Source organism: Vollenhovia emeryi, unplaced genomic scaffold (genome assembly GCF_000949405.1).
Source record: "Vollenhovia emeryi isolate VEMERY1.0 unplaced genomic scaffold, V.emery_V1.0 DF939313.1, whole genome shotgun sequence".
Classification (NCBI taxonomy): domain Eukaryota; kingdom Metazoa; phylum Arthropoda; class Insecta; order Hymenoptera; family Formicidae; genus Vollenhovia; species Vollenhovia emeryi.
The window spans coordinates 76,596-89,670 of NW_011967053.1; the positions used below are offsets into that span (position 1 = coordinate 76,596).

The 13,075-nt window shown below is 38.3% G+C and overlaps 1 protein-coding gene across 7 annotated transcripts in view; it reads left to right on the forward strand.

Annotated features, from left to right (window-relative positions):
* Window positions 1-13,075, forward strand: part of LOC105558773 (potassium voltage-gated channel protein Shaker) — a 127,310-nt gene that overhangs the window by 49,532 nt on the left and 64,703 nt on the right. The window contains exons 1-3 of one of the 7 annotated variants that reach the window (XM_012006680.1): window positions 4,358-4,744; window positions 5,097-5,492; window positions 7,579-7,668. The exons of 5 other annotated variants lie outside the window; for them this stretch is intronic. In XM_012006680.1, coding sequence (XP_011862070.1) covers window positions 7,643-7,668 — 26 coding nt within the window. In that variant the 5' untranslated portion in view covers window positions 4,358-4,744; window positions 5,097-5,492; window positions 7,579-7,642. Of the gene's footprint in view, window positions 1-4,357; window positions 4,745-5,096; window positions 5,493-5,532; window positions 5,548-7,578; window positions 7,669-13,075 lie in introns of those variants that run through there. One more of the 7 variants, XM_012006681.1, reaches the window with a different exon arrangement.

Here is a 13,075-nt window from a genome sequence, read left to right on the forward strand (position 1 = left end):
CGATGATTAAGTAAAAAATGTAAATTTATGCGGAGCTTATTAATTTTAAAAACTTGAAGAGATGGATCGCAAGTAAATAAAGAACAAATAATAAGGATAACGTCGACAATTAACTGGCACAATATATTTCGTTTAAAACATACAACGTTTCGACCTTATTCGACTTATTAATTTTATACATCGGACATTCCTCTAGAGATTCCTAACATTTTTCCGGCGAGGACGTTTAATTTTAGCCAAATATTTCTTACTGTTGAAAGATATAAATCAGTAGATAGAATTTGGTTTTGTGAAAAATGCCTTCTTATGTTATTCGCCATTTTCAACTATTGATACACTACTGATGTAATCGTAACATACGATGGTCTTTCTTCTTAACTACAGTGGTTAGCAGTGTTGGCACATCGTCTCGTGTCACAGTCAATCAGTTGGTCTTGACATGTCGAGAATCACTGTGAGCAGCTCCGCAGATCGGTGAAGCGGTTGAAACACGGGATGTGCTGTGCTGTTACATAAGCACAAACTAATAATTTTCATTATAATATTTTTGTTTATTTTTACATTTAAATCTATATATAAAATTTGACTAATTTAGTATAAAATTGATCATTTGATGTTCTGTATTAAGTGTAAATTTAAAAAAATACGAAAAAAACAACTTTATTTGAATAATTATATAATATGTTTGTAAAATAATTAGGACATGCTGCAGCAATGTGTATAATCTCACGTGTGTGCGAGGAAAATATTGGTGAAATTTATCGTTTAACTTAGGAAATAATTAAGTTTCACTTGGACAAAATTTTTCACGATGTGACGTAGTGACAATTTCATTTGTAATCTGTATCATGGTGTATCACGCGTTACATATGCTGCAAATACAAATAGAGCCGCGCGTCGAATTGAACCAGAGGTTGGTAATAGCGATAAATAAATTAATACAAATTTTTAGTAGTACCTAGTAGTTTTGTGATCGCGGCTATCATCGTTATTTTATTACGGTTTGTTACGTTTTACATTAAATGAAGCAAAAGTCTTGCCCGCTGGAAATGATAAAAAAATGCATTCTGGTTGCATTTGTAAATTACAAACAGAATTTAATAATAAATGGAATATTTAGATAACGTATTAATTTGTATCAGATTGCGACTTTTCAGATCTCATTTACTTTTTTTGTGTCGTCAAGTTGGTAACGCAGTTTTTAACTCCGAGGATACGAAAGTTCGTTGCAAGCTTTCGCGCTTGCACACAGCTTGCGACACGATTATTCAGTTTCGAAAGTTGTCCGCTAGATGGCGCGTGTGCAGAATGTTTCCGTTTGATTTTTACCGCCTTATGGGTTTATAAGCGTTCGTCTTCAGAAAAGAAGTAAAAAATTGTTCTTCTTTCGTGCATAACTTATATTCTTATTAAAAATGCGTAGCTTCCTAATTGAAATGCGTATGAAATTGTATTACACTTAATTATATCGATATTTCGAAGTTGTGTTATTAATATGAAAAATATGAAAAGCGAGATACCGAGCATAACCAGATATGAAATGTACCGGCAGTGAAATATTGTCACTCTGCGCATCTACATCACTTGATCGAACTCGATCACACGGGTATTCCCTAAGTTACGTTGGGAATTGCTTCGCGTTATTCGAGGTCGAGTTGGGATATCCTGCGGCGAGGCGTTGGCGCTTAAAATTAGGAAAGCCTAGATAGCTATTAACCACCGTCATAATAATTTGTCGTTGGAGATAATTTGTCGATAAAATTTCTTTCCTAATTAAGCACTCTTTGGGGAACCTTTGCACATTTTTTAATAAATTAAAGATTATTTCATCAAGAATGTCGAAATTCGACATTTAGCAAGCAGAGAGATTCAATGGTCAAACAGCTTTTCGCTTTTACGTGATATTTACTTTTACTCTGAGTTCCAGAGGTCGGGTGCTCTTTTCGGAGGAATCTTTTGCTTGGGAATGGAAGGAGGGTCGTGGAAGTTTGATTGAAAATCACATGTATTAAAACTCATTTATAGAAGCATAACCTAAGCTTCTATTCCATTTCCTAAAATTTACAATTTATTTCATAAGCTCATTGCACTTATTGAATTGTACCGTTGATAAATTTGCAGCGGTGTTCTCGTTTGATTAATTCAATAACGTTCTACGAACTTGAGAAAATTTTCGACGCGGACAATGAATCCGATGTACTCTGAAGCCTTTCGCAATTCAACGAGTTCGAATTATATTTATACACAACGAGTTCTAGTTTTATCAAATTAATTCTCGTTGAAATTTTTATCTCGTTTAGCTCTTAAATTCCAAAATTAAAAGTTTACATATTTCAAGAACAAAAATATTCATCTCCGACTTTATATATTACGTACTATTGTTACATATTAATGATACAAAATATATTTATGGTTTGATGCGCGAAAAACAAAATGGTCAAAATTTTTGGGAGAAAACACGATTTAATAAAAGGGATTCGTTTTCTCTCTGTTAAAAATCTGGAATCGGTATCGCTGAATTTCGTAACACTTTCGACGTTAATACAGCTATATCGATCTGCGTAGCATCCGCGTTATCTTTAACCGCGCTGCGGAAGAAAGTTTTTGGATCTATTCCATACCGAGCTTTTTCGCCCCGCTTTCAATTTCTACTCGAAACTGTAAGAGTTCCTGAAAGTGAAAGAACGAATATGTTCGCGGCAGACAAGGGCAGCGGTAGACAAGGCAGGCGACAAGAGCGACGACAATTGCGAGTTACGATGAGAGAATTGAGTTGGAAGAGGGAGAGGAGGGGGTGATTGGGGGAAACCCCCGTGAATCCTCAAAATGATTGTCCGAGAAACGTTTGAGGATAATACGCGAGCCGCTGGTCGGGGCGGGGGTGGATATCGACTTCGATGGCCGCGAAAGCCCACGCACGAGCAGCAGCACGAACGGGCCGGATAGGGTGGGGTATGGGGTGGGTAGGGAAGGTGGATTTCACCTACTTCTCTCTTCCGTACAAACACATATTCGTCCTCACACACACACACACACACACACAAGCATATTCCGATCACATTCAGACAACTCACGTTGCACGTAACCCACACGGACACACACACGTACGTGCGCCCGCGCGCGCATACACGCGTACATATACACAGGGATGCATCGCGCAACCAACTCCAACTCCTGAGAGGGTAGGAGCGCGAGGGGATGGAGCTTTCGCAGTCACGGTGGCGCCTCTGCAGAATGCCGCGGCGGTTCCTGGCGGCGTTCCTCGACCGGCGCCTTCCACTGTACCTTTGCCGCCCCGACGTCCCACCGGGGGTCGCATCCGATCTCTCACCTTGTGCGTGGACCATTCGTGGACACCACGCACGGTCTGACCGTGCCGTTCGAGACGGGAGTGTTACGTCGTGGCTCTCAAAGTTGCCGCCTAAACGCGTGTCGCCGCGTCTCTCTCTCTCTCTCTCTCTCCCCCCTTCTCTTTCTCTGTCTCTTTCTCTCTATTTCTCTCTCTCTCTTTCCCACCCACCCTTCGTCACTCTTGCCGTTTCTCTCTCTCCCTCTCGGTTTTCCCGTTCCTCCCGCCACCATTTACCCGGCCGCTACTGCTGGCGTCCTGACACGCACCACTCCGTTGATTCAGAAACCCACCGGGCTCGCTACGGCTCGAAACGTGTTCCCTTCGCGGACCAGTCTACTCCGCGAGGACTTTGACAGTGCGATCTGTGACAGTGATTGCTCACACTTGCCCCTCTCTTTTCACTGGACCAGACTTCTCTTCCGTCTACCTGCTCCGCTCCCCGCCCCTCTCCCCCCCCCTCCCCGATGCCTCTCTAGGCGGCACGCACTCCCCGCTTGCTGGTGCTCGACAAGGTTACGCAAGGCAGTCGCAGCAACGTGGTTGCCGAGGTGGACCCGGCCGTAACTGAGAATAACATACCGTGCGCCGTTATTGGTGTTTCAATCTTGTGATCCAATTTTACTCCGGGCCTCTCCTTGCCATCAGTTCTCATTCCCGTCCCCTCGTTCCCAAGATCTCGGTTCACGCAAACCGGGGATCCATGAATCCGCTGATAGAATGATAAACGTGATTTAGACGGACTCATGCACATAATGCGAATGGACTGATGGACCCGCCTGGTTGGCGGGCACGATAATCACGTTTCCGTTGTTATGCCGTCTCGTTTGTTTTCGAAACACGAGGATATGTAACGATGCCAAGTTCGTCACACGAAATTGGTGTATAATTGGATGTGGGTAATTCCCGATATCCAAGTGTTCTTGAAGTCGATCAGATTTTATTTAAGCATGCACCCGATGCCGAATGATTTAACGCCCACGTCTCGCGAACATTTGTTAATTCTCGCGATGGAAAACTTTACGTTCGAAGATCTGGATTGCCTTCACATAAAACAATAATCAAACTAGCGACTGAAGAAATATGGATTGTCTGACGGCGCCGAAAAGACTGCAGTTTCATCCCTTTCGTATTTTGAAGTATTCCACTTTCAATCATTGGCTGAAAGAATCTTTTCCACATTTAAAGATCGAGCGAAGCGGGTATTAATGGCACATTATAAACCCGAAAGATTATGAAGTAGCTCACGCTTTTGCTCGCTCGATCTTCTTGCATTCCCATTTAATGTCCCCTCCTCTTTCTTGTTCGTTTCCCCTACCTTTGAGTTCCGACGTGAGACATTTGGAGAAGAAACGTGATCAAAGATGGACGCACCTGACGAAATCAAACTATTTTGTAAGATCCTTGAATAATAATGTGCATGAAATTTTTTTAACACCCCTTCGTCCTCCTAAATGCTTTACGACGAACGAGTCAACGGTTCGGCGCGAAGATTTTTCTACCAATTTCGTACGAAAAATTCGAAAGATCATTTTGATACGTAAGGTACATTTAAAAGAACCCAAATGCGACTTGGATGGAATTGAAACACAACCCCGGAGATTCGCATTTCGCGGGTGGACTCGTCTGAGCGTGTCCTGGAAAAGATTTCCCAACCGACATTACGCGATGCTTGCGTGCGATATGATCGGATACGAGCGTTTTATCTTCTCTTCCCTCTTTCTGATCCGCTCTTTCTCTGCCCCAGATTCTCCGTCCTCAAGTATCGCGAGAAACGCGAAGGTTGTTTCACCGAGTTAAATTGTTTAATGACGTTGAATAACGATCGCCGAAAGTTATGTTCGACCGATCGTTACGAATCGTTCGGAGCAACGGCGGGTGATCTGTGCTTTGTCTCGTGTGTCCGGGCGTATTTTGGAACCGCGGGTCTCTCTTCTCGCGATGCTTAATTCCCGTGGTGACGCAATGGAATACCTCGGCAGCGTCGTTGCCAGTCCGGCTGCCGTTATTGACAAATGTGTGATAGTGCGTGGTGACAGTGAACGATACTGTTAATAAGTGGGATACGTTAAAGGTCCTGCGACCGGGTGTGTGTGGGGTGGCGCACGGGCCTCGGTGGTGGTTAGACGCAACATGCGGGAAGGTACAATAGCGCAAGCCGCCACGGCGATCTGCTGGGCCGTCGCCAGTTAGCCACTGTACTTTTCTCTCTTTCTCTATCTACATCTAGTTCTATGTATATGCAGAATACATCCAAGACACTGTTGCGTCTTCCATTAAACAGAGATTCTCCGATCCCGAAGCTGACTTAGTCCTAGCTAAGTTTTCTCTTTTGCGGCCCCTTCGTGTAATCGTCATTTTGACACTTTTATTCAACTTCTTTTTCAGCGTTAGTTGCGTAAATTTGGTTTACTCGATACGTTGAACGTGACGGCGTCTAACTGTTGCTTTACACTGGCGTTTCTTAGGCTGCAGTCGTATCTCTTTCCAGGCTCTTGCTAAGAAAAAGTCAATTTTGAGATAATCGTAGAATCTGTGGTTCAAAGGAAATGCGACAGCTCTGGTACATGCTGTATATAGGATGTCCTGTAACAGGAAGGAAGTATATAAGATAATTTAGAAGCTATTTAGTCCGAGGAGCCTTCGTAAACGTATGTTCTAAAGTAAATTGTTTCAAAATAATTAAGTAATCTCTTAGTTCTTTGAGAAGTGTTTATTGTTATTAGATTATGCAACACTAAAAGCCTCTCTCTCTGCCTTCCCCTCGTCCCTCCTTCGCTCTCCCTCCCTTTCTCCTTCCTCCCCCTCTTTCCTTTCCCCTTCTCTCTTTTTTCTGCCTCTTTTAATGCTTTCTAGTATAATTACAGCATTTTTTATTAGTCCTCGTTTTAAATCGCATCAGTGATAAATAAAATATTTAATTTCACAATTTTTGTAAAATAGACATTATACTCTTTTTGTGATTGCACCATGAAAAACATAATTCTCTACGATTAATTGCACAATAATTTAAGACAATCCTTTTCTAACGTAATTTTTCTATATGAAACTTTCCATGAAACATAAAACTTTGGTACCGAAATACATTAAAAAAACTTATAACGTTGAAATCCTGTTATGGGCCATTCGATAGACAAGAAAATTTGGTGATACCAACGGAAATTTTGGTAGCGCGTTAAAACAGAAGTTTTGCAATGTTTGAGATAATAATGAGAATTATAAAACCTATATAGAATAAATTCTTATTAATTAACTTGTTCAGAGAAATATACTTGCTAATTGTGCGCGTTTGATTTTAAATATTTAACTATTCATTAAATTAGGCGTTTTTAAATATTTACCTTTTAAATGTTCCGATTAAATTACAAGTCAAGGCAGAATCAATGTATCAAAGCAAAATCTATTGTAATTAATTATGAAAGAAACTGAAACTTCTACTTATTTACGCTCTTCAAACTGTGTTGAAACTTTTTAATTTTGAATATCATCTCGCTAATCTTTCTCTCCTTGAAATGTTTTGTACACAAGAAATATTTATTAATTAAGAATATCTAACGGAGGACTTCTCAGAAAAATCTAAAACATTATTATTTATTTAAATAAAACGTGACTTAAATTAATTTCTTTTGAGCAACTTATTTTTCTTTCAATTAGATTAACACGTCACCGAAACTTTAGATGGTATAATTCCGAATTATTCTGTTTATACATATGTATTCTTCTCTCTATCGATTCCTCTTATTACTTTCCTTACTGTTCGACTTTCTTATCTAATCTCTATTCTTTCTCTTCGTTATTCAATATGCTTCGTTTTAGCGAGTACTTTTATATCTTCTACTCATTACTACATCTGTCATCTTTCTTTTTCTTTCCGACCTTGTTCGAAGTGTTTATAAATTCATATCAGCATTGAAGTAAAATAAGTATCCTTTCACTTGACCGATTGTACGCGATTATTTGAAAATGTACTGAAATTAAAAAAAGAATTTGCGATAACGTGCGTGCGTGCGTCTGTGTGTGTGAGCTCAATTGTCGTAGACATAAGTATTATTAGTAGACGTAAGTGGTATTATAAAAGTGAAAATATCTCGATGGAAATAGAAAAGCAAAGCTTGCCGAATCTTTGGCTGAAACTTCGAACAAGGCAGTGACCTTCTCTCTCTCTTCCTCCTGTTATCTCTCTAGTTACCTACTCTATAGCTCTATTCTGTCACCGCATGCCAAACTAGAGGATTCACTGCTCCGGATTGCTCCCTCTGCGAAAAAGCAACAAAGAGGCCGCCTCCATGCAACATGCAGATGATCCTGGTTGCTGGCGGGTGAGTCCATCATAGAATCCCGACAAAGTTACACACACATTTACACACGCGTACACACACACACACACACACACAACACTGTTAACGTAACACACGCATACACACTTGACGAACGAACGAACGAACGAACGGTAATGTGTATACGTGTTGGTAGCTTAATCTTCCTATTATTTCTTCCTTCCCCGTAGTCTTCATTTTCCTGCCTCCATTGATTCTCTTTCTTGGGCCTTTTTCAACGCACTCTAAACATGAAACGCGGTTCCTTCACTCTAGAAGGAATTCGACTTGAAAAATTTGATTTTGAACAAATAAGTTAATTCACCTAGGACGTAAGAGGAAATAAACAGCGGATATGGAAGATCACTGAATTACAGGGTATCTAATCTTCCATAAAATTGTATTCAAGATGTAATAAAAGCTTTATTTCTTTCGTTACTTTTTCAAGAAACTTCCTTTTCAAGAAGCTTCTCGACCAGTGTTTCCGTGACTAATAACTATTTAAATAATTTCATTGAATACTGTAACTTCCTGCTTTTGATAAAGCAGGTTTGAAACGTGCTTTTTAACAGAGTTTGTGTCGACGGGTGGGGCAACACTCCTGGGATCCGCCCTGCCTACGACATTGTATATGATGCGTAAAAAGTCGACATGATAAACAATTTCGCGATTATCACTCGACGTCACGCAATTTTTCTGTTGTACTAATTTATCTATGTATTTCGAAGACCGAACTGAAAACGAAGACCAAAGCCATTAAATAAGTTAGTAAATTTTAAACGGTAGGGTGCAAAAAAGGAATTATAATTTGTCTTAACATTTATAGATCTCGCTTGAAAATGTGCATTAAGACTTCAGAAAATTTAAATTGTTTAACGCGTATCAGTAGTCTTTTAGAATTTTAGAAAAAAGCTTAGATTTAAATTTTTTAATAAAAATGTGTACATTCTAACATCCTTGATTTTTTCTTTAGAACCTTGGCTTCTGAATTTCAAATTCTTAAATTGTGATAGTCTTAAAAAAAAATTAGAGTCTTGATGATTTTTGTCTTTATAAAGTTACCTTCCAAATTCATATTCTAGTATTTTTGAGTTGTATCGTAACTGTATATTAAATTTGTAATTTTATATAGAATAAATCATTGAGTTTGAATTAATAGTCTGTTTGTGTAAATATATTCTATTACTTTGAATTATCATTATTTGATTGCGTGTTGTTTCACACATTATATCTCTGATTAATTCAGCTCGAGTTAATTGTGTCAAATTGTTGACGATAGTACAAGATCGTCTATCAGGCAAATTCGCCTAATATGTTCTAACAGCACAATTAAAAATAGGTATTCAGTGTTTGCTGTTATCTAAATAAAATTATATAGATGATTATCTAGAAAAAAAGCGTTATCTTATCTTTATATAGATAATAAAAATAAGTATTATCTATATCTGCATTTTAGATGAAAGAAAGTGTTATCTTTACTAAATTATCTAAGATAACGTACAGATAATTTGGTTTAGGGCCACATAAAAATACTTACCAGTTACACTATTTAAATATGGATGGCGTTGTAGACCATGCATTTATGTGTGTGTCATATAACTTAACCTGAATATATTCTATATCCCCCTTTATAATTTATATTTTTCTATAATTTTTTTATAACTGTTTCTACTGCGTTAACATGAAGTCTTAAAGATATTATCTGAAAATTATCTAGATGAATCATCATATAATATTATATTTTATCTAGATATATTCAAAACGAAATCATCTTTATCTTATCTAAGATAAATTTATATATTTTTATCTTATCTTTATCTAGCTAATTTTAAAATCATCTATGCACAACACTGTCGGTATTGTAACACAAGTTTTGAGACTGAGATAATTAAGGGTTGAGACAAATCGAAGTAGAATGAAAAAAATTGCTATTATCACATTACAAATATTAATACGAGTTTAAAAATTAAAAATGAAATAATGTAATAATATTAATTATAGATATCTGTTGACATGTAGAATTTTTAATTTGATTTGGTCGTTTGATCTCATTAAAATTGATATTTCTGTATCAAATACAAGGAATTCAATACCATTCGCTTGCCTATTTTATCTCCGCTGTCTTAGCCATATCTGTGACGATAATGGCAGCCAGGTGCATTCAAATGCGGATTTCATATGTTTCCCTTCACTTATATGTGTTTACATGACATATTTATCCAGGGTTGCCCAAACCAGCTGTCTACCACGTGTGCGTACGCGCATCAATCGTTGCACTTGTTTTGGCTATCTCATTTGTGTCACAAAAATCTAGCAAAAATCACCATATGAGGATCCTGAAAAATATTAATACTCTTCAGTATTTCTTTCATTATTTGTTTAAAACGTATTAATATACAGGAATCTCGCATAAGAATTCTATATTTCTCCAATAATAAAATACCTGTGCTGATTATTCTCAACTCTTACATCGTTCAGAGTTTTTTTATTATTAAGGAAGTAACTCAAAGTTTATTTTTTTACCATAGACAGACGTACCATATTTAAAATCACGCGTAACATCTTCCTCTTGGAATAATATAAAAGATATCCATATACGGGTATATACTGAATATTTTCCACAGTCAGTGTGTGTGTAATTCAAAAGTTGCTCGCGAGAGAAATTGACGCAAGATCAAAATGACATGTTTATCGTATTGGAAATTGTCGTCATTGCGGCGCGACGCTTAATGAAATTCAATTTACACGTCATTCCGCAGCAACGCGTTAATCGCGAAAGAGTTCGCGCTCTCGAGCTACCCACGTGTTGTTTCCCAAAGTGGGCCATCCTAATTGTTGTAATGGCGGATCTGCCGAAGTTTTAAGGATTATTATAACTTCGCTCGCGTATCGTGTTAATTAAACTTTCCCTAAATAAATGTGGTTTGAAATTAAATTACATCCCCTCGCTTGGTTTTTTTTTCGTCGGAAATAATTTGATGCCGTCCGAGGTAATAACGTACAATTAAATCAATTAATCGAAGCTACCGATGCACGCGTATTACTTTTGAAGCATTATATTAATTAAACTCTATCGGTGTATATTTAATCGATATTTGTGGATTTTCAATGACGTCGATTGCGACGTTTCATTTACCGATTTGGCCGATAATTGCGCGGACTAACCACCTCTATCCGTTTCTAATCAATCGATTGTGTCTATGTACAATGTTGATGTAAGCGAAACGTTAAAATGTATCGATATCAAGATGTACTAATCAGCTTCAACGTGCTGTATTAAAAGTAAAACGCACTTCTCGAAATGTACATTTAGACGTGCGCAAAACGTGCGCGCACGATACATTTGAGGACAACAACCTCGGTCAATACGATTTGGTCGATATATCGTTTGCAACGATCGATCCGGTGTTCCCTTGGTATCCTACCACTCTTGGTTTCTCACTCGAGGTCCTTGACAAACCGAAGGACTTCTAAAATCAACCATTCCCGCGGAGGACGGCGAGACACAAATTCATTTAAGTGAGCATGCACTCGCTCTGACGCAGTACCGTGCATATGCTTTAGAACTTTTCGAAATATAATTTAAACGCTAGGTCTCTTTATATTTTTGCGTAATTACTTCCCGTGTGGAAAGTACTTTTCGCCAGTAAATAGAGAAGTACTTTTTTGGACGGGCTGGATCTTGTGGCCTGATAATATAATAAAATAATTGCGAAAATGCGGACGAAATATTTAGTTAACCGGTTTTCGTTTGATCGGCAGTGCGGTAGAATAAAATATACAGGGCCGGTTGTTCCAACTTTCGGTAAGTTAACTAGTAGTCAAGTCACATATATGTCTTTGTTTTTCCTTCAGATCAGACAAAGACAGACATATAATTGAACTGTTAGCTCACCAACAGGTTGACAAAAAAACCGGCCCGTAATGATTCCCTAAATCTTCCAAATGTTTTCAGTGCGAACCGAGGGGGAAACCGCTGAGGGCATTGTGGTGTACAGATTTGTGGTATTACTGGGCATTACTAGGCATTTTGTGGGCATTAGTTTGGGCATTAGGCCTTGCTAGGTCATTATAAAGATAAAATAAGATAAAATAAGATAAAATAAGACAACAAGATAAAGTAATGCCCATTGGGCACTAGTGGGCATTGGTGTACAAGATTTTGGTCAGCGGTTTCCCCCCCGGGTTCGAGCAAGCTCGTTTTCGTGTCTGTGTATTTTGTATCTTGTTTTTCCGGTCGTAATTTGAATGTAATTTGTAAAGAATAATAGTGGATAGATGTTGTTCATGTCGACTAGCATTGGGATTAAGTACCTCGGCCAGTTCGACTTTGTTGTCGTAGTTTCAAACTCTGTTTTCGAACTATTACTTTCGAGTGGACCTGAAATCCTCAAATATGTTCGAATCTCTTATGAGTGTGTTATTAAACATTTCGCGTTCCTTCGAATGGAAATGTTTGTGTAAAGCAGCAATCACATTAATATATTGTTTTTTTATTATTACAAATAATTAGATTATCGGCCATTAAGTGTAATAAAAATGCGATTAGAAATGTCGAACAAAAGTTACGTTAAAATCTGTACACAGTTTTTAAACTGACAACTTCGTTCTTAGAGAGCAAGTACTAGCGTACTTTAGATATGATACTTTACGATAGAAACTACTTATAAATTGCATTTCGAATCCTGCATACTCAATCTAAAATTCGAAACTCTAGTCGAGATCGATTCTTCGAAACGGACGCTTGGCAAATACAAAGTATACTTATTATTTCTTATGAATATTACTCGAATCCTAAAAGAAGAAACTTGATTATTGGATTTGATTTTGATTTTTAAATACGTCTAATTGAATGCAAACTCATGTCTCTACTGTCGAGATTCGTCAAAGAGGGATACATCACAAAGACGTCGTCGAGCCGAAGTTTCCGCGAAGGAACCTAGCGGTCATTCTTCGCCGAAAACGACTCTAGACTCGTGTCCTTACGAAAGTTCCTTCGAGCTCGATTGGAAAATAGGTCACTGGGTGCCGAAATCGATAGACGATCCGACGTTCACGCCGCATGGTAACTGCATTATCGACAATTCTGCGAAGGAAATCCTGACCTTCGCCCGGACGGATGGCGCGACATATTTTGACCGGAAAAGATACACGTTGATGTATTGCAGCTCTAACAACGCATAAATGAACGCGACGAACAATATTTCGTCATTATTTTCCGCGAGTAAAATCGTACCAATTAAAGAAGCGCACTCTATTGGATATTTTTTCTTTGGCAACACAGTGTATTTCCCTACGACGCATTAATGTAATTCTGGTGAATTTCGCTCATTTCTTACAATATAATTAAAAAATCGCGTTGTACGATTAGATATCTCTCTCTCTCTCTCTCTCTCTCTCTCTCTCTCTC